Source organism: Schistocerca serialis, chromosome 11 (assembly GCF_023864345.2).
Source record: "Schistocerca serialis cubense isolate TAMUIC-IGC-003099 chromosome 11, iqSchSeri2.2, whole genome shotgun sequence".
Taxonomy (NCBI): Eukaryota; Metazoa; Arthropoda; class Insecta; order Orthoptera; family Acrididae; genus Schistocerca; species Schistocerca serialis.
The window spans coordinates 103,046,690-103,066,248 of NC_064648.1; the positions used below are offsets into that span (position 1 = coordinate 103,046,690).

At 41.5% G+C, this 19,559-nt stretch overlaps 1 protein-coding gene and 1 non-coding gene across 2 annotated transcripts in view; both read right to left on the reverse strand.

The window, feature by feature from the left end:
* LOC126427276 (pleckstrin homology domain-containing family M member 2) overlaps window positions 1-19,559 on the reverse strand; it is a 271,933-nt gene that overhangs the window by 167,677 nt on the left and 84,697 nt on the right. The window contains exons 8-10 of the mRNA XM_050089544.1: window positions 14,813-14,990; window positions 4,703-4,937; window positions 942-1,104 (exon numbers count right to left, since the gene is read on the reverse strand). Coding sequence (XP_049945501.1) covers window positions 942-1,104; window positions 4,703-4,937; window positions 14,813-14,990 — 576 coding nt within the window. The remainder of the gene's footprint in view (window positions 1-941; window positions 1,105-4,702; window positions 4,938-14,812; window positions 14,991-19,559) is intronic.
* On the reverse strand, window positions 237-310 carry Trnat-ugu (transfer RNA threonine (anticodon UGU)). The gene has a single exon. It is a non-coding gene; the product is annotated as a tRNA-Thr (tRNA).

Here is a 19,559-nt window from a genome sequence, read left to right on the forward strand (position 1 = left end):
TGCAAGTGCTAGTCTGCGATGAAGATATCGTTGCGTGAGGGAAGTTATGATAGACCACATCGAATCAATCAAAAGACCTCCACATAGTTTCTTTCCATGAGAACATCTTTTAGTTTCCAGTTTCTTCCAACACACTCACTTCCTGACAAGGGCCTTAAATGAAGTTATAATGAAATCTAGACCTTTAGCTGCTTACAGGCATTGATAAATATCACTGGGGACAGTTGAAAAATGGGTGCCCCGACCGGGACTCGAACCCGGGACCTCCTGCTTACAAGGCAGGTGCTCTATCTGACTGAGCCACCAAGGACACAGATGATAATGTGACTGCAGGGACTTATCTCTGGCACTCCCCCCGTGAGACCAAAACTTTCCAACTTTCTGTCCACACACTACACTTGTAGTGCCCCTGCTGTCCCTGTTGATATTTATTAACGCCTGTAAGCAACAAAAGGTCTAGATTTCATTTTAACTTCATTCTTAGAGAGCTGCAAGATCACCAATGATATCTGTACAGATACCAGCTTCATAAGGATCGTAAAGGTGTGTCAGCTCGGGCATCTATGCTTAGCTGGCAAAGTAGTGACTGCCAACAGATGACACGGCAATTCAACTTTACCCACAAAACTGCAACTAGTGAGTAGGCAGCCACACTGCCCGCGCAGACGTTTTTGCGAGCAAGACACTAATGTCGAAGGTAAACAGAAGAGGAGTCACCACTGACTCTCACATTACTCCACTTTTTATCATCTTTGATTAACTCAAACGCTTTTCTACAGTGATTCTGAGAGTGTGATTTTTAAGCATATTTAGCACCAATTTACTGATTTTAGCACGGCCTAAGGTTCATTTCAGACAAAGCGGTACTTCAGCTTGCCACGCAGTATCTCAGTCTACACTCGAAGCACAAAACCTATGTAGTGAGTACGGTTCACACTCACCTTTGGAGGAGAGGAGCTTTTGACGGCTTCTGTGAGAGAGCTGTCAGCCGCCGTTGGCTTATGCGAGCTTTCAGACTCGGAGCTGACGACGCGACAGAGAGCATAGACTGGCGCTTGTCCGTGAGGGCAGACTCGTCACCGTCTGCTTCATCTGATGACCAGTCTGTGGAAAATAATACAGTAATTATGTGACTACACAGAGCTTTCTGGAGTCACTGGAAAAAACTATACTTTAAGCTGTCCAGCTGAGTTGACTGTTTGATTAGCAGTACACTTTAGCTTTAAGCATAGTTCCGCTGTCATTCCCCAAGTTCGATGGCAGTGGTCTCTGAGGCCGAATTAAGATGGCAGTGGTCCACACTCAGTTTTTACAGTATGTGTGTGGATCACCTCCATGAAGGCAAATTGAGTACCCCATTGCCACCACATTATCCCCTACTATAGTGTTTTCTGCAACTCATAACCATAACTTTACCAAGAAGCTCAATCAGGCATATGCATTAGATTTTCACTTGATTCCAGACCATTTCAGGTCAAATATACTAATCGTCAATAATGATCATCTAGTTTATATGGTCCATATTGCCGGATGTTACAGATTAGATATAGACTTGTTCATAAGTTCAATCATGACCATTTGTGTGCTAAGTCAATAGGATGTTCATGCGTTGTAACCACATCTAAGTAAATGCTTAACAATTACGTCTTAAAAAAATTTTCTAGACCTAGTCGTAATAATAACGATGTTGGCTTTATATTAACCTTCCGACTCCCAAGTTCTTTTTAGGTGATTAAACTTCATGCTTATGCACAAAAATGTTCCTAGATAGGCCATAGCCATACCTTGTAAGCACATGATGTCTTCCTCATATCATGACGGATGAATACTTCATAAATGTTATGACAGTCAATCTAAGTATGTTCTGTACAGGTTAACATATATGCCCTTTTCCTCAGCTATACCTTTTATTTCACTTTACTAGTAAATTCAAGGTCAGGAGCTAAGTTCACGTCTTGTCCCAACAAGTAACTATCATACAGTTTATGCGCAGGCGCAAGGTATTGTGTCCGCCTAGGCGGGCCTCACGATGCTACGGCCAGTTCCAGTACAGCACTCGTGGCTGCCGCATCGAGGTCGTGAAGTGGGGCCGAGGCAGTGCCAGATAAGTTTTACATTCTGATGATAATTTACTGATTTGTAGTTTTAGCTTCATTATGTCCACTATGGACAAACGATAGATACTGTTATTCTGAAGAAGGTTGGGTTATCCCGACTGAAACCTAGGTAAATTTCTAGGTAAACGGTGCAACTGAGGCTGTTCATTATTAAAATTAATATTTATACAGTTGCTGACAGGGCCGCAAAATGTTGACGATATTACTTGTAAACCCATCACTTGAGTCCCTACCTACATAGAAAGGGGAGCAAGTACACAAGTTAACTGATGACTCGTGGCACTGCCACTACATACACAACTGTTGGGCATATATCTATACAGATTTGCATAAATGTGTACGTATATTTTTATAAGCATGTACATGACAGTTTTTCGAAGACTGCTGTAATAAAAAATACAATGACTCTGTTTGCATTAGACAAAAATCTGTACTGTTTTGTCTGAATACACTGAACTCCGTACACTGCTTGACTTAATTTTCATCTTACACCTTCCACATTCTCACAAAAAGTGCTCTGTTTTCACCTTGTCAGTGCTACTTTACAACAGCAAGACTGAGTACTCAATGTCCGTACTATGTCACCATCAGCCTTACACTCCTGCACGCTTCAGCGAAAGTAGTGAATCAATACATTCTCAGACGCCCCATTCTCGCAGAGCTACAGTGGAAGGAAGGCAGGCAGATAGCACTAACGTAACAGTGCCACCTCGATTTGTAAAGTATGAAACCGACATCATTAGACCAGAACTTACTCTAGTAAGATACCCTGGTTTGGAAATTACGGAATCTAAAGTTACGAGTCAAAAACATTCTGATACATCTGACAGTGGACCTCTTCTGCTGCAAGCTCTTTGCTTGCCATATTTTGGGAGGAGGTAGTACAGAGCACTTATTCAGTAGAGGAGATGTGTTTCACAGAAGCAAAGATGAAAAGTGTTCATAGCTCTTATGGTATGTGCCTTAGAACCCATGTTTAATTGACATCTTTTTCTTGTTTTGGTCCACACTACCTCCTATCAAAATATGGAATGCAAAGAGTTTGCAGTAAAAGCTGTCCACTGTCTGAGGTATCATAATGATATTCGCTTATAAATTTCAGGTCTGTCATTTACGGATTTGGTCCCTTACATCAAATTGATACATTTACCCATAATCCCCAAAAGTTTGTATAATCGTCATGGAATCACCCTGTTTAACACCATTGCTGAAACCAGTCACAGCTAAATATGTTGTCTGTGATTTCGTTTGAAAGAGAAACAGGTATTTCATTTGCAATTACTATATTTACAAGGGTGGTTTTAAAAGTTCTCAGAATGGAATAAAAAAAAGTACTTACATCACTAAGACTTTTTTTTTTATTTTTCAATATAATCTCCTTGTAGATAAATACACTTGGTCCAACTATGTTCCAGCGCCCCTTTATCCCATCTCGAAAATGAGTTTCCTCCAGGCCTGCAAAATAGTTGTCAACTCGGCTATCAATTCTTCGTTTGAAGTGAATCTTTGTCCACCAAGAAAAATTTTTGGTTTTGGGAAGAGATGGAAGTCTGACGGAGCCATACAAGGTGAATAAGGTGGGTGAGGCAACAATTCATACCTTAGTTCATGTCATTTTGCCATGGCAACGGCACACGTGTGCGGACGCGCATTGTCTTGATGGAAGATGACGTTCTTCCTTGCTAAACCTGGCCTTTTTTTGCGTATCTTTTATCGCAGTTTGTCCAGGAGGTTAGCACAGTCCTCTCCAGTAATTGTTTGTCCAGTGGGGAGATAATCTACAAACAGAATCCCCTTTGCATTCCAGAACACTGATGCCAAGACCTTTCCCACCGAAGGGATTGTCTTCACTTTCATTGGTGGCAAAGAATCAGCATCTTTCCACTGCTCTGACTGTTGTTTTGTCTCTGAGGTATAGTAGTGCACCCAAGTTTCATCTGTGGTCACAAACCGGCACAAAAAATCTTGTTCGTTTCTCCTAAAATGGGCCAAACATTGTTCTGGTATGTCCATCCTCGTGCGTTTTTTGATCCAGCATCAACAGCTGCGGCATCCGACTTGCAGATAATTTTTTTCATTTCTGATTCTTCAATTAAAATGTGATATACCCTTTCAGATGATATCTGGCAAGCGTGAGCAATTTCACGCACTTTCAATCGGCGATCACCTGTGACGATTTTGTGCACTTTTGCAATGATTTCTGGAGTAGTGACATCTCGGCGGACCACGGCGCGAGGATCTAAGCACAGATGAATATGACTGAGCAGAGGTGGCCACTGTATTCTGGAAATCGGCACGAATGTCCTATGCTTTCATACCTTTCTTTAAAAAGTACTTAATCACAGCTCAAATCCATATTTTTTTCCATCTAGCAAATCAGTATGCGGGAGCAACAACAGAGCCACATCTCTGCCACAGCTCTCTTCAGAGAACACTGACGTGGCACGTGTTTACAGCCAACAGTCCAATGAATATCACATGAACAACTCATTGCGCTAGTGCCGACCTCTCGTAGTGATTTCGAGAATCTTTCAAACCACCCTCATACATTTTCACTATAATAATATGGTGACATTATTACTTACAGTCTATGGAAGAAGCCATGGAGGCAAATTTTGCAAGAGAGGCGCTGAGTACAAAGCATCCTCCCCTAGACCCGGCGGCGGCGGCTGCTGCCGCTATTGCACTGTCGTCAGCTCCTGCCGTCAGGGCGCCGCAGCTGGCGACACCACTGCCAGAGGGCCGGTAGCCGCCACGGTCCGTCCCCGCCGGCCTCGGGGGGTCTTCCCGCCCCTCGGGGATGCCGCGCTCCTCCGACACCTGCACAGGTGACGTGTCAGAGCGTCGGCCGATGTACACTAGTCGTCACCTATCTAACAGCGTGGCAGGGAAGAAAACCAGAATGTTCAACATGTGCTTCCGTGTTGAATGCTTTCAGTGTACTGTACACAAGAGGACCTGTTTCACCGAACAGCACAAAATACACTGCAAGTTCCCAAGTCTTGATGCAAAACAACAATCTTTTCAACAGTGCTCAGTATGTATGTTTATAATAAATGTTATGATATAATAATAATAATAATAATAGGAGGAGGATAATTTGTTTACAGAACCTGAAGGGCACTTACGGAAGAATGCACATCCACAACAAAAAATGCCTCTCTACACATACAAAAATCAAGCATCAAACCCAGTTATCAAATCAGAAACAATGTATTACAGCAAAACTCTACAACTTCAGATAAAATTTGGAATTTAAAAAATCCTGAAATTTGGGGGAAAAAAAGAACCACATGAGAAAGGGTATTCGTTCATTCAGTCAATCGGTACTGAAGACAGAAAAGATAAAAACCTTGAAAACAACAGAAAAATCACCCAACCTCACGTGTAACAGTAAGGGCGAAAGGGGAAGGTACAGCAGGGGGCAGGGCTGAAAATGTACAAAAAACAATTAAAATAAGGTCAGCCTCAATAATTCTGATAGAGAGTTACTAGTGGATGAAAGTCATAACAAAATTTGGACTATAATGGAAAGCAAATGGTGTACCAGCAAGTTAGTGAAAGCCAGGAGAAGCCTATACAAAGAATCGGAAATTATAATAAGTACAGATGAAACAAGAATGAAACAATAAATAAAGGAGTATAAGAAGGAGGTGTCCAATATCTCTCTCACTTTTTAATATACAAATTTCTGACAGTAAGCTAAACTGGAAGCAACACATACAAAAAAGTATTAAAATATCAAAGCTACTTCCTTATATGCTTTGCTTTATGCAGATGATGTCTTGAAAATTTGCAAGAAAAAGACCATTTACAATGTGCACCACACCACATGAATTACCTTTTTAAACAATATGATGATGAGATTTCTTAAACTAAGACTAAAGACAGGGCTTTCTGGGCCAAGGATCCAGTCCAATCCAAAATGATTAGAGAAAATGGAATTATTGAACTAGTGTCGCCCTTCACTTACTGGGGGTGTAAAATTGGCATAGACAGTGACAAAGGGTATTTAATTAAAACCAGACAAGAAACAAGAGTAAATTTTTAAAAACTATGGCTCTTCCATTCATGGGAGTGACAGCTGGGTACCTACAGAAAGAATACTGGGAGAAATACAAGATCCAAAAATGAAATTTCAAAGAAGGACAAAACACTACTTGTGATCAGACCACATGAAAGTGAAACAGTGTGACAAGAACTAAAAGTAGAACCAACTGAAACCAGAATAACCTAAATGCCAAAAAAACTGGTACAAACTTCTTCAGAAAATGGACAGTAAACACCTTCCAAAACTAGCTTCAGCTTATAAATCAGTAGAAGAAAAGATTTTGGAAGACTTAAGAAGGGATCAACAGATAATACGTAAGACAGAATAAATTCCATGTGCAACCCATAAAGTGTAATTGAGAAAGAAGATATCCATTGTAATGGAACTGACCAATAGTACTCATTTGGTTACACTTTGTTTTGTCATGACAGTTAAGCTCTAACTATTTTGTCAACATAACAAACATTAAAACACCTTTAATTAAAATGTTAATTAAAACTTAATTTAATTCTTATATTTAAATACTGACTACATCAATGATCACTATTCATAATGTTATTTACTTCACAATTAAATGTGAAGGAGTGACAAAAAATACTTGAAAGATTTTATGTTAGAATGTTAGTAAGCCTCCATAAGTGTGTGAGGACACGAGATTTTCCAGATATTTTAAAGCCAAAGTCTGGAAATAAATAATTTTGTTGAGTGACACTCATACTACTTTTGAACATAAATGAATGAGATTTATTAGTAGTGATGTGGGGTCCGAGTGGGGTACAGTCACATTGAGGTGCCCCAGGGATCAGTGTTGGGGCCACTCCTGTTCCTTATTTATATAAATTGCGGGTAATCTAAAATATTTCTGTTTGCTAGTGACACTAGCTTGTTAGTAAAGGATGTTGTGTGCAACACTGGCTTGATTTGAAATAGTGCAGTTCATGACATAAGTTCATGGCTTGTAGAAAATACACAATCAATAAATCACAGTAAGTCTCAGTTTTTACAGTTTCTAACACACCATTTAACAAAACCCAACATTTCAATTTCACAGAATGGGCATATGATTAATGAAACTGAACAGTTCAAATTTCTAGGTGTTCAGATAGATAGTCCACTGTCATGGAAAGCCCACGTTCAGGACCTTGTTCAAAGACTTAATGCTGCCATTTTTACTATTTGAATGGTATCTGGAGTAAGCGATCGTTTGACAAAATATTAGTCTACTTTGCTTATTTTCATTCACTTATGCTGTATGGCTGGGGTAATTCTTCCCATATTAAAAGATATTTTTGGCTCAGAAACGGGCAGTTCAGGCAATAAGTGGTGTAAGTTCGTGAACCTCTTGTCGACCCCTGTTCAAGTAGTCTGGGGATTTTGACATTGGCCTCTCAATACATACATTCTTTACTGTCATTTCTTGTGAACAATATGAGCTTATTCCCAAGAATAAGCAGCTTTCACTCAGTTAATACCTGGCAGAAATCCAACCTGCATTTGGATCGAACTTCCTTTACTTTCGTGCAGAAAGGTGTGCAGTATACTGCTGCATCCATTTTCAGTAAGTTACCGCAAGAATTAAGAAATCTTGGCAGTAATCCACACACTTTCAAATCAAAACTGAAAAGTTTCCTCATGGGTCACTCCTCCTATTCTGTTGAGGAGTGCCTTGAAAAATTACGCTGATTCTTATGTTGTATTGTTGACTGTGTTTACTGAAACTTATGGCTCGACTTTTTTTGGGTTCGTAAACATTTTATTTTTATCTGTTATTACTTTTATGTTGAAATTTCATGTACTGAAACGTTCCATGACTTTGGAGATTTGCTCCTCAATTTGGTCCTACGGAACTCTACGAGTAGATGAATAAAATAAATAATTTCATGCATTTTTGTTATCCAGAATAAACATTCAGAATATAATGTTTTAATTATTATGCAAGAAGATTTATTAGCGGACAAATCCTGTTTTGTTTATTTTTATTAATTTGCAGGAGGTATTCCGCCTGGTTTCTGAGCCATTCCAAAGAGAGTTGAAGTTGTACTTCGAGTCTTGAAGGGCGAAGTAGTTAAAGGCGGCGAAGTGTCTTCTGCGATAGCCACACTGTCAAGGAATACCAATGACCAGAAGTTTATATCATTAATGTATACACGAATGTATTGAGGAAGCATTTGTATTTTGTTACCCAGTAGGCCTCCCATAACAAGACACTTATCATTTAATGTGTGTTGTATTTAAAGGCACAATAAAAAAAATACCTTAAAAGATTGGAGAGGCAAAGTTCTGGCTTTTAGTAAAATTTACATTATTGTACAGATAAGAAGAATATTTAACAAGTGAGGGGTTCACAGACTACTCCGAGCTGAAGGTCACAACGAGATAACTTAAAATATAAATGAACTCTCATAAGAGTTCAAGTTTTTCCATTTCTCTCATTTCATGAGATGTACCTGGGAGGAATCAATACATTTCTTTGATCTTCTTGGAAAATAACATTTCAGAATTTTATCACTAATCCTCTCCACAATTCACAATTCTCATCTCGTAGCATCTGCTATGGAACATCACACTTACTCCACAAGCCAGTGATGACGTGTGCATTGCCTTTGGATTCTCCTTACCTTTCCATCTATTAACAGCACTTGCTTAACAGTTCCAGAATCAGTGATACTACACAGGAGTGTTTTATATGGTACCTCGTTTTTGCATGAATTATATTTCCAGTGGATTCCCCCACTGAATCACAGACTGTTGCCTGTCTCCACTAAAAACTAGTTGTATGTTATCAATCCACTTTAGTTCACTCTAGACAGTTCCTCCAAGAGAATTTAAAGTTCTTACTGTATTCCAAGCTTCATAATGTAATCTAACAGTAAAAAGTTTTGCCACCTACACAGGTGGGGGAGGTAGTTTCTGATGTCACAACTTCCTTAAGCTATCAGCAATCTTTGCAAGTCATTTGGGGAAGCTGCTTAATAGCACGTTGGTCCACGTTTGGAACATGACTGCAACAATTCTGCATGAAACATAGATAAGACACAAAAAAATTTACTTAAAACTGAGAGCAGAACAATATCTCTCAAGTTATTCATTTTTATATCTGACAGAAGGTCACTCGTGACGGGTCAAATCCTGTGCTTGTGCCACACAAATCGTGTGGGCATAACTAGCCTCCTATTTCATAAAGTATGTGAGATATGAAGCAAGTTTTGAAAATGTAGCATGCACTGGGGCACGTATGTTGTATGATAAATACTTTATACTTTTTAATTCATGGAGATACAGAAATAACTCATTTGCAGCAGTGAGTGGTTGGCAGCTAAAGATGCATAAAGATGTCAACATAACATCACTGTACGGAAACTCGAGCAGTGTGAGTACACTCGTCCGCAGCACCATGTGAACAGTGATGTGTGATGTGTATACACATCCAAAGTGGTGAAACAGTTGAGTTACAGGCACATAGTTTCTGGGCACAGAGTTGACAGCCCCTCAGACATGCTCTGTAGGGTTCACACGAGGCAAATGTAGTGGCTAATACACCAGTGAGAGTTCAGTATCACACTCCTCGAACCACTGGCGGTGCAATGTGCATTTCAAACACCTCTTCCACTGGACGATAGAGTAACCGTTCACCAGCAATAACGAGAAATATTATTCGTCTGACCAGGCAACACATTTCCATCGATCCATGGTCCAGCCTCCCACTGTAACTACAAGTGACGGTGCGACTGGGGCGACAAGGGAACACGTAGCAGTTACCTGCTTCGGAGTCACACGTTCGGCGAAGTGCGTCGAACGGTGTGCTTTGAAACTCTCGTGCCCACACCAGCACAGTACCCGGTCACCAGACCTGACACAGATAACCACCAATCCCATTTTATAGTGCAGGCAAGCCTCTGACGACATTACGTGATGAGGTGTGGATGTTCAGCACCTCATCACCTACTCGTGGTTCACTGCCTTTCGATCACTTTCAACAGGTGTTGGCTAGTGCACCAAAAGCCAACCAGCTTTGCTGTTTCTGAGATACTCTTTCCCTGGCACTGGGTCATAACAATCTGCTCTTTGTCAAGGTCACCTTTTCAGTAGGTTTCCCCATTTGTGACATCTATCATCAATAGAATCTTTCCTCATCTGTCTCCATTCCACTTATGATTCTTTTTTTTTTTTTTTTGGGGGGGCGGGGGGTGGGGGGAGAGGGGTGGGGGGGGGGGGGGGAATAACAGGAATTTTTTTATAAAAAAATTATTCGTGAATCTTTTTACAAAATTCATTATTTCATCTTCAAAGTACTCTCCAAAATGTGAGGCACGTCTGGAACTCTTCAACTTTGATATCGTCCAGTGCCCTCTGTGAAGCTGTTTTTAGTGCCTCCACATTATCACAGCGCTTTGCTTTTAGCATATTTTTCATTCCAGGAAACAGGAAAAAGTTGCACAGGGCTAGGTCTGGTGAATACAGAGACTGGGGAATGACAGACCATCCCTGAGATGCCAAATATTGGGTCACTCTTAAGGCCACGTGTGTGGCGGCATTGTTGTGACAAATGGAGGAGTCACCTGATCAGCAAAGTTATGGGCATTTCCTCTGTACATCCTTTCACAGACTTCTTTAAACTTCCAAATAAAACTGCTGGTTAACTGTCTGGCCAGTGTGTACAAATTCCCAATGCCTAATTCAATAAACATCAAAAACGATAATGATCGTTATCTTCCCATTTGACCTTACCTGCCTCACAAGGGAACCTGCCCATCGCACCTCCATCGGATTTAGTTATAAGTTGGCACAGTGGATAGGCCTTGAAAAACTGAACACAGATCAATCGAGAAAACAGGAAGAAGTTGTGTGGAACTATGAAAAAAATAAGCAAAATATACAAACTGAGTAGTCCATGCCCAAGATAGGCAACATCAAGGACAGTGCGTGCTCAGGAGCGTCGTGGTCCCGTGGTTAGTGTGAGAAGCTGTGGAACGAGAGGTCCTTGGTTCAAGTCTTCCCCCCCCAATCGAGAAAACAGGAAGAAGTTGTGTGGAACTATGAAAAAAATAAGCAAAATATACAAACTGAGTAGTCCATGCCCAAGATAGGCAACATCAAGGACAGTGCGTGCTCAGGAGCGTCGTGGTCCCGTGGTTAGTGTGAGAAGCTGTGGAACGAGAGGTCCTTGGTTCAAGTCTTCCCTTGAGTGAAAATTTAGTTTCTTTATTTTCGCAAAGTTATCATCTGTCCGTTTGTTCATTGACGTCTCTGTTCACTGTAGTAAGTTTAGTGTCTGTGTTTTGCGACTGCACCGCAAAACCGTGCGATTAGTAGACGAAAGGACGTGCCTCTCCAATGGGAACCGAAAACATTTGATCGGAAGATCATAGGTTAACCGATTCCTCCACAGCAATACACGTCTGATATATTGTATACGACACCGGTGACGGCATGTGCATCACATGACAGGAATATGTTGTCGACCCACCTAAGTTGTACACTTAGAGAACGGGTACAAAGATTCTTCTACCTTGCCCGATTTAGGTTTTCTTGTGGATGTGATAATCACTCCCAAAAAAGTGATGAAAACATAAGAGTTTGTCACATAAACTGAAAATAAAAAATTAAACTTTTCACTCAAGGGAAGACTTGAACCGAGGACCTCTCATTCCATAGCTGCTCTCGCTAACCACGGGACCACGGCGCTCCTTAAGTCCCACTGTCCTTGATGTTGCCTATGTTCGCACAGACTACTCAGTTTGTATATTTTACTTATTTTTTTCATAGTGCCACACAACTTCGTCCTGTTTTCTCGATTGATCTGTGTTCAGTTTTTCAAGGCCTATCCACTGTGCCAACTTATAACTAAATCTGAGGGGGGTGCGATGGGGAGGTTCCTTGTCAGTATTTTTGGTGTGGGAGAGTTGAGGGCCCTCCACTGGCTTGATGCTTGTTTGGTTGACTCTGTTTGCCTCTACCATACATTGTAAGGAGCCCAAATATAAGTTACGAGAAATTGGAGCTTATATGGAGTCACAGAGAGTTGTTTTTGCCTCATTCTATTCGCAAGTGGAAAAGGAAAGAAGGTGACTAGTACTGGTACAGGGTACCCTCTGAATTTCAGAGTATAGATGTAGATACGCGTAACACTCTCTTCACTTGTAATGACTTTGTTCAAAAGTTTACATCACTTTTAGTTTCTGTCTCAAGTACTGGCATAGATTCGTGCACATGGTTTCTTGCTCCTGTATGAGAAGGTATGGGAAAAATAAAGCAGCAACATGTCTGATGTGCAAATCCTCACTCAAAATCAGTCAATTTTTTTCTCCCCCCCCCCCCCCACCCCCCAAATGTCTTTCTCATTTTGCAAGGTTGCAGGGTGTCCAGAACAAGGGTAGTGCCCAACCAGTCAAAAACTTGTAAGAGAATTCTGAACTCTGTGGTATATCTACAAATGGTGGCAAACTCTCATTCTTCTTCTTCCTTTTTTTTATAGCCCACAGCACCGCCAGGTAGAAGTCGATCTCTATCAGGTAGTGATTGTAATCTTTCGGCTTGTCGGTGTATGAACTGTGCAAACTAATGGTCCTATTACGTTCCTCTCGAATACTCTCAAAGCTCCTTTAACATCATAAGATAACACTCCATTCGTAACAACAAGCTGTGTTCTATTTGGTAGGAACTCTCTGGTTCAGTCACAAAGGTCACCAATCTACCTTACTAAGTGACTATCCCATAACCCAGCACCAGTTGCCGGTTGCCTATCTAAAAGCTTCCAGGTTCAACAAAAATTTGATTCTCAATATTTCACCTAATATTTACTGAATTTAAACACATCAAATGCTATCACAATCTACTCATTAAGAGATAACCTTATGTTAAAAGTTTAAAGCAATAAGACAGGTATTACAGTTAGAAACTGCGCCTGTCTCGAGGCAGCGTGACTGACAGCACACAAATACCCAGAATTTATTCATTCAGTATTTGAGGATGACAACACTTAACACAGAGAGGTGCACATTGGTGGGATCAACATTTTGAAGCTGTCTATACAGTGATGCAGGTTAAGATCTCTCGTGTGTCACCCTGCAGCCATTCAACCTGGTGGGCCCTAGTTTGTGAGTAACTGATGAAAAAAAATTTCAAAGTTTTGCATGATGCTCAGTAACACTAAAAAAGTAGTATCATTCTAACTGGATGTTTGATATAACCAACAGGGAAGGCAGGCCTCCATGTGCAGGAAGTTGTGTGTTCAAAGCTAGTATGGTATTAACCGTTTTTTATTTTTGTCGAAATAACTTTTATCATTCTTTTTATTCAATTACATGGTTTAAATGTAATTTATTATTTCTATTCCTTTGTCACATAATTTTAATCATTGTATCAACTTTTTAATTTGCTCTCATTTTTCTTCCTATCATTCTTTTTCCAATTGATCTTTCATTTTATCATCCTCTCTCATCCACATAACTGCATTCTGGATTCATTATTTGTATTCCTCATTTTGTTGGATTTTGTTTTGCTTATACCCCCTTCTTTCATTTAACTCTATCTGTATTATTCTGCCCATAATACAATAGGAGTTCAGGTCATGTTTTGTACGACAATTAACAGCCAAAAAAATGCACATCTATTAACAAAAAATACATTTTTGGCATCACTGCACAGTCAATCTAAATAGATTATTTTGTCTATAGTTTTTTTAGATGATAGATCAGCATTTTCAAATATTTAAGTACAAATTTATTCACATTCACAAATATTCCAAGTGGATAAAGAATGACACAAAGAAAAAATGAGAACGAATGAAAAAATTCATATGATGATTAAAATGTGACAAAAGAATAGAATAAAAAAACACATATAAACTAATTAACTGAATAAAAATTATGATCAAAGCCATTTTAATAAGGATTCAAAACTAATAAAAAATGAAAAAATTGTAAAGTACCCAACAAGTTTCGAAACTACGACTGTCCGCACAAGAAGGCCTTACACTGCACATTACATCATACAACCAGTCTACAACATAATACTTTTTTAACAATACTGAGGGTCAAGCAAAGTTCAATTTCTTTTCCCCAATTACTTGCAAATGGGAGCTCACCACGGTGAATGACTGCAGGGGAGATACTTGCGATCTTAAACCTACATCACCGTATAGACGGTTTCAAAAAGTCGAGCCCACGACTGGGGACCTCATTAGCGACTTCCAATGACCTGCACACACAATTTTGAACCTTTTCGAAAATGGTGAAAGGAATAAGGTTTATTGCTTACTACATTTCCGCAGTTTGTGCAGTAAAACAGTAGCATTACACAGATTAAAATAGCTGCCAATCTTGAGAAGAGGTTGTCAGTAATAACACGACAAATATGACAGAAGTGTCTCGGAACAGGTCACAAAGAGCGAGTCGAGTCTAGAGAGATCTACATTTGTGGTATTCGTGGCTATTCCTACAGAGATTTTTGGGCTTCAAACATTGAATAATAACTAAGAATATGGCACATTCCACAATTCTGCAATAAATCAACATTAACGGTGCACTCCTTTGGAAAATCGTGTAATGTGTAATATTGACACTCTCTAAACAGTTAGTTGACATCAGTAATTCCCAAGTTGCTGAGAGACGAGATAAGGTAAAGCTCAGAGTAGGAAACACACCTCGAGGCTGTCAGTCGAGGCCCTGACCTCTGCATCTTTTGCACCTTCTGTCCCGGTCGTATCAGTCGTCGCCACAGAAGATGTGGAAGACGCCAGCAGCACGTCAGAGCGAGTGCCTCCCGCTCCCCCGTCTCGGCGCTCCACAAACGGTGCGTCGCCTTCGGCACACCAGCTGTACCTGCAGGGAACAGTGATCGAATACTAACGGTGAGAATATTTAGGTGGAAAAAAAGTTCCGCCATTATCAGAAACAGCTCACAAGGATTTATGATTTTATTCAAACACTATATAATTCACATAGATTTCTGATTTTTTCAGCAACTGTGGTATATACACTGATGGAAAAGAAAAAAAAATTAATGTAGAGTAATGAAATTTCGGGAATACATTTGTCTAGGTAACGTATTTAAGTGACTAACACTACAGGATCTCAGGTTAATGTAAGCATGAGATAAGTCATTGCAAATGTGAAATGCTGGTACATTAATAACCAGTGTAACTGCCAGAATGTCGAAAGCAAGCATTCGAAATAGTAAGAATTATTTTGTACAGTTGTCAGATGTCAGTTTGTGGGACAAAGGTCCACGCCTGTTGCACTCGTTCGGACAATAGAGGGAGGATTAATGTCGGTTGTGAATGATGTTGGAGTTGTCGTCCAATGATGTCTCGTGCGTGCTCGCCAGGAGACAGATCTGGTAAACGAGCAGGCCAAGGCAACATATAAATACACTGTACGAAACACTGTCTCGAAATATGGTAGAAAATCTGAAGAAATTCTGGTCGTATGTAAAGTACACAAGCGGCAAGACGCAGTCAATACCTTCGCTGCCCAGTGCCGATGGTACTGTTACCGACGACTGTGCCGCTAAAGCGGAGTTATTGAATGCAGTTTTCCGAAATTCCTTCACCAGGGAAGACGAATGGAATATTCCAGAATTTGAAACACGAACAGCTGCTAGCATGAGTTTCTTAGAAGTAGATACCTTAGGGGTTGCGAAGCAACTCAAATCGCTTGATACGGGCGAGTCTTCAGGTCCAAATTGTATACCGATTAGGTTCCTTTCAGATTACGCTGATGCAATAGCTCCCTACTTAGCAATCATATACAACCGCTCGCTCACCGATAGATCTGTACCTACAGATTGGAAAACTGCGCAGGTTGCAGCAGTGTTTAAGAAGGGTAGTAGCAGTAATCCATTGAACTACAGACCTATATCATTGACGTCGGTTTGCAGTAGGGTTTTGGAGAATATACTGTATTCAAACATTAGGAATCACCTCGAAGGGAACGATCTATTGATACGTAATGAGCACGGTTTCAGAAAACATCGTCCTTGTGGAACGCAGCTAGCTCTTTATTCGCATGAAGTAATGGCCGCTATCGACGGGGGATCTCAGGTTGATTCCGTATTTCTAGATTTCCGGAAGCTTTTGACACCGTTCCTCATAAGCGACTTCTAATCAAGCTGCAGGCCTATGGTGTATCGTCTCAGTTGTGCGACTGGATTCGTGATTTCCTCTCAGGAAGGTCGCAGTTGGTAGTAATAGACGGCAAATCATCGAGTAAAACTGAAGTGATATCAGGTGTTCCCCAGGGAAGCGTCCTGGGACCTCTGCTGTTCCTGATCTATATAAATGACCTGGGTGACAATCTGAGCAGTTCTCTTAGGTTGTTTGCAGATGATGCTGTAATTTACAGTCTAGTAAGGCCATCCGAAGACCTGTATCAGTTGCAAAGCGATTTAGAAAAGATTGCTGTACGGTGTGGCAGGTGGCAGTGGACGCTAAATAATGAAAAGTGTGAGGTGATCTACATGAGTTCCAAAAGAAATCCATTAGAATTCGATTACTAGATAAATAGTACAATTCTCAAGGCTGTCAATTCAACTAAGAACCTGGGTGTTAAAATTACGAACAACTTCAGTTGGAAAGAACGCACAGATAACATTGTGGGAAAGGTGAGCCAAAGGTTGCATTTCATTGGCAGGACACTTAGAAGATGCAACAAGTCCACTAAAGAGACAGCTTGCACTACACTCGTTCGTCCTCTGTTAGAATATTGCTGCGCGGTGTGGGATCCTTACCAGGTGGGATTGACGGAGGACATCGAAAGGGTGCAAAAAAGTGCAGCTCGTTTTGTATTATCACGTAATAGGGGGGAGAGTGTGACAGATATGATACGCGAGTTGGGATGGAAGTCATTAAAGCAAAGAAGTTTTTCGTCGCGGCGAGATCTATTTACGAAATTTCAGTCACCAACTTTCTCTTCCGAATGCGAAAATATTTTGTTGAGCCCAACCTACATAGGTAGGAATGATCATCAAAATAAAATAAGAGAAATCAGAGCTCGAACAGAAAGGTTTAGGTGTTCGTTTTTCCCGCACGTTGTTCGGGAGTGGAATGGTAGAGAGATAGTACGATTGTGGTTCGATGAACCCTCTGCCAAGCACTTAAATGTGAATTGCAGAGTAATGATGTAGATGTAGATCTGGGGTCACAGCAGTGGTGTGTGGGCAAGTGTTAACCTCTCGGAAAACACCACCTGGAATTCAGTTCACGAGTGGCGGCACAACAGATCAAATCGCAAGACTGGCGTACAAATCTGCAGTCAGTGCTTCTGCTGCCATTATGAAATCACACCCCAGACCATAATCCCAGGTGTAGGTCCGGTGTGTCTATCATGCAGAGAGGCCGGTTGCAGGTCCTCGACTGGCCGCCTCCTAACCAGCACACGGCATCACTGGCACCGGCTTTCGTCAGGAAACGCAACAGACCTCCACCCTGCACGCCAACGAGCCCTCACTTGACACAACCGAAGTAAAAAATGGCGGCGATTTGGCGTCAGTGGAACACACACTACAAGGCGTCTGTCCGTCCTTGAAGTAACAGACTTTTAACAGCTCGTTGTGTCACTGTGGTGCCAACTGCTGCTCAAATTGCTGCTGCAGATGCAGTAAGATGCGCCAGAGCAGTACACCGAATGCGAGGGTCTTCCTTCTCAGTAGGGCCGTGTGGCCGTCCGGAGCCCAGTATTCTTGTGACCGTACATTCCCATGATCACCACTGCCAGCAACCGTATACTGTGGTTAGTTCTCTGCTGACTGTTTCTGCAATAAAGCAGAAGGAACACTCATGGCCCTATTACACGAACTCGTACAAACTCGGTGAGGTGATGATAATGGCACCTTTATCGCCTTAAAGGCATTCTTGACCAACATCAACTTAATGTGCACAATCTCAAAGATAACCAATGCCCACAGTTGTTACAGCATGTACACTACTGGCCATTAAAATTGCTACACCACGAAGATGACGTGCTACATACGCGAAATTTAACCGACAGGAGGAAGATGCTGTGATATGCAAATGATTAGCTTTTCACAGCATTCGCACAAGGTTGGTGCTGGTGGCGACACCTACAACGTGCTCACATGAGGAAAGTTACCAACCGATTTCTCATACACAAACAACAGTTGACCGGCGTTGCCTGGTGAAACGTTGTTGTGATGCCTCGTGTGAGGAGGAGAAATGCGTACCATCACATTTCCGACTTTGATAAAGGTCAGATTGTAGCCTATCGTGATTGTGGTTTATCGTATCGCGACATTGCTGTTCGCGGTGGTTGAGATCCAATGACTGTTAGCAGAATATGGAATCGTTGGGTTCAGGAGGGTGGGTAATACGGAACGCCGTGCTGGACCCCAACAGCCTCGTATCACTAGCAGTCGAGATGACAGGCATCTTATCCACACAGCTGTAACAGATCGTGCAGCCACGTCTCGATCCCTGAGTCAACAGATGGGGACGTTTGTAAGATAACAACCATCTGCACAAACAGTTCGACGACGTTTGCAGCAGCACGGACTATCAGCTCGGAGACCGTGGCTGCGGTTACCCCTGACACTGCATCACAGACTGGGGTGCCTGCGATGGTGTACTTGACGACGAACCTAGGTGCACGAATGGCAAAATGTCTATTTTCGGATGAATCCAGGTTCCGTTTACGGCATCACGATGGTCGCATCCATGTTTGGCGTCATCGCGATGAACGCACATTGGAAGTGTGTATTCGCCATCGCCAACTGACGTATGGGGTGCCACTGGTTACACGTCTCGGTCACCTCTTGTTCACATTGACGGCACTTTGAACAGTAGACGTTACATTTCAGATGTGTTACAACCCGTGGCTCTACCCTTCATTTGATCCCTGCGAAACCCTACATTTCAGCGGGATAATGCACGACCGCATGTTGCAAATCCAGTACGGGCCTTTCTGTATACAGAAAATGTTCGACTGCTGCCCTGACCAGCACATTCTCAAGACCTCTCACCAATTGAAAATGTCTGCCCAATGGTGGCCCAGCAACTGGCTCGTCACAATACGCCAGTCACTACTCTCGATGAACTGTGGTATCTTGTTGAAGCTGCATGGGCAGCTTTACCTGTACACGCCATCCAGGCTCTGTTTGACTCCATGCCCAGGCGTATCAAGGCTGTTATTATGGCCAGAGGTGGTTGTTCTGGGTACTGATTTCTCAGGATCTATGCACCCAAATTGTGTGAAAACATAATCACATGTCAGTTCTAGTATAATATATTTGTCCAATTAATACCCATTTATCATTTGCATTTCTTCTTGGTGTCGGCACCTTCCACAATGAAGCACATTGACCGAACATTTCAAAATGTACTTAGTGTGTGCAATAATTACAACAGCAGCCTGATAACTTCAAGAGTGAACCAGTAA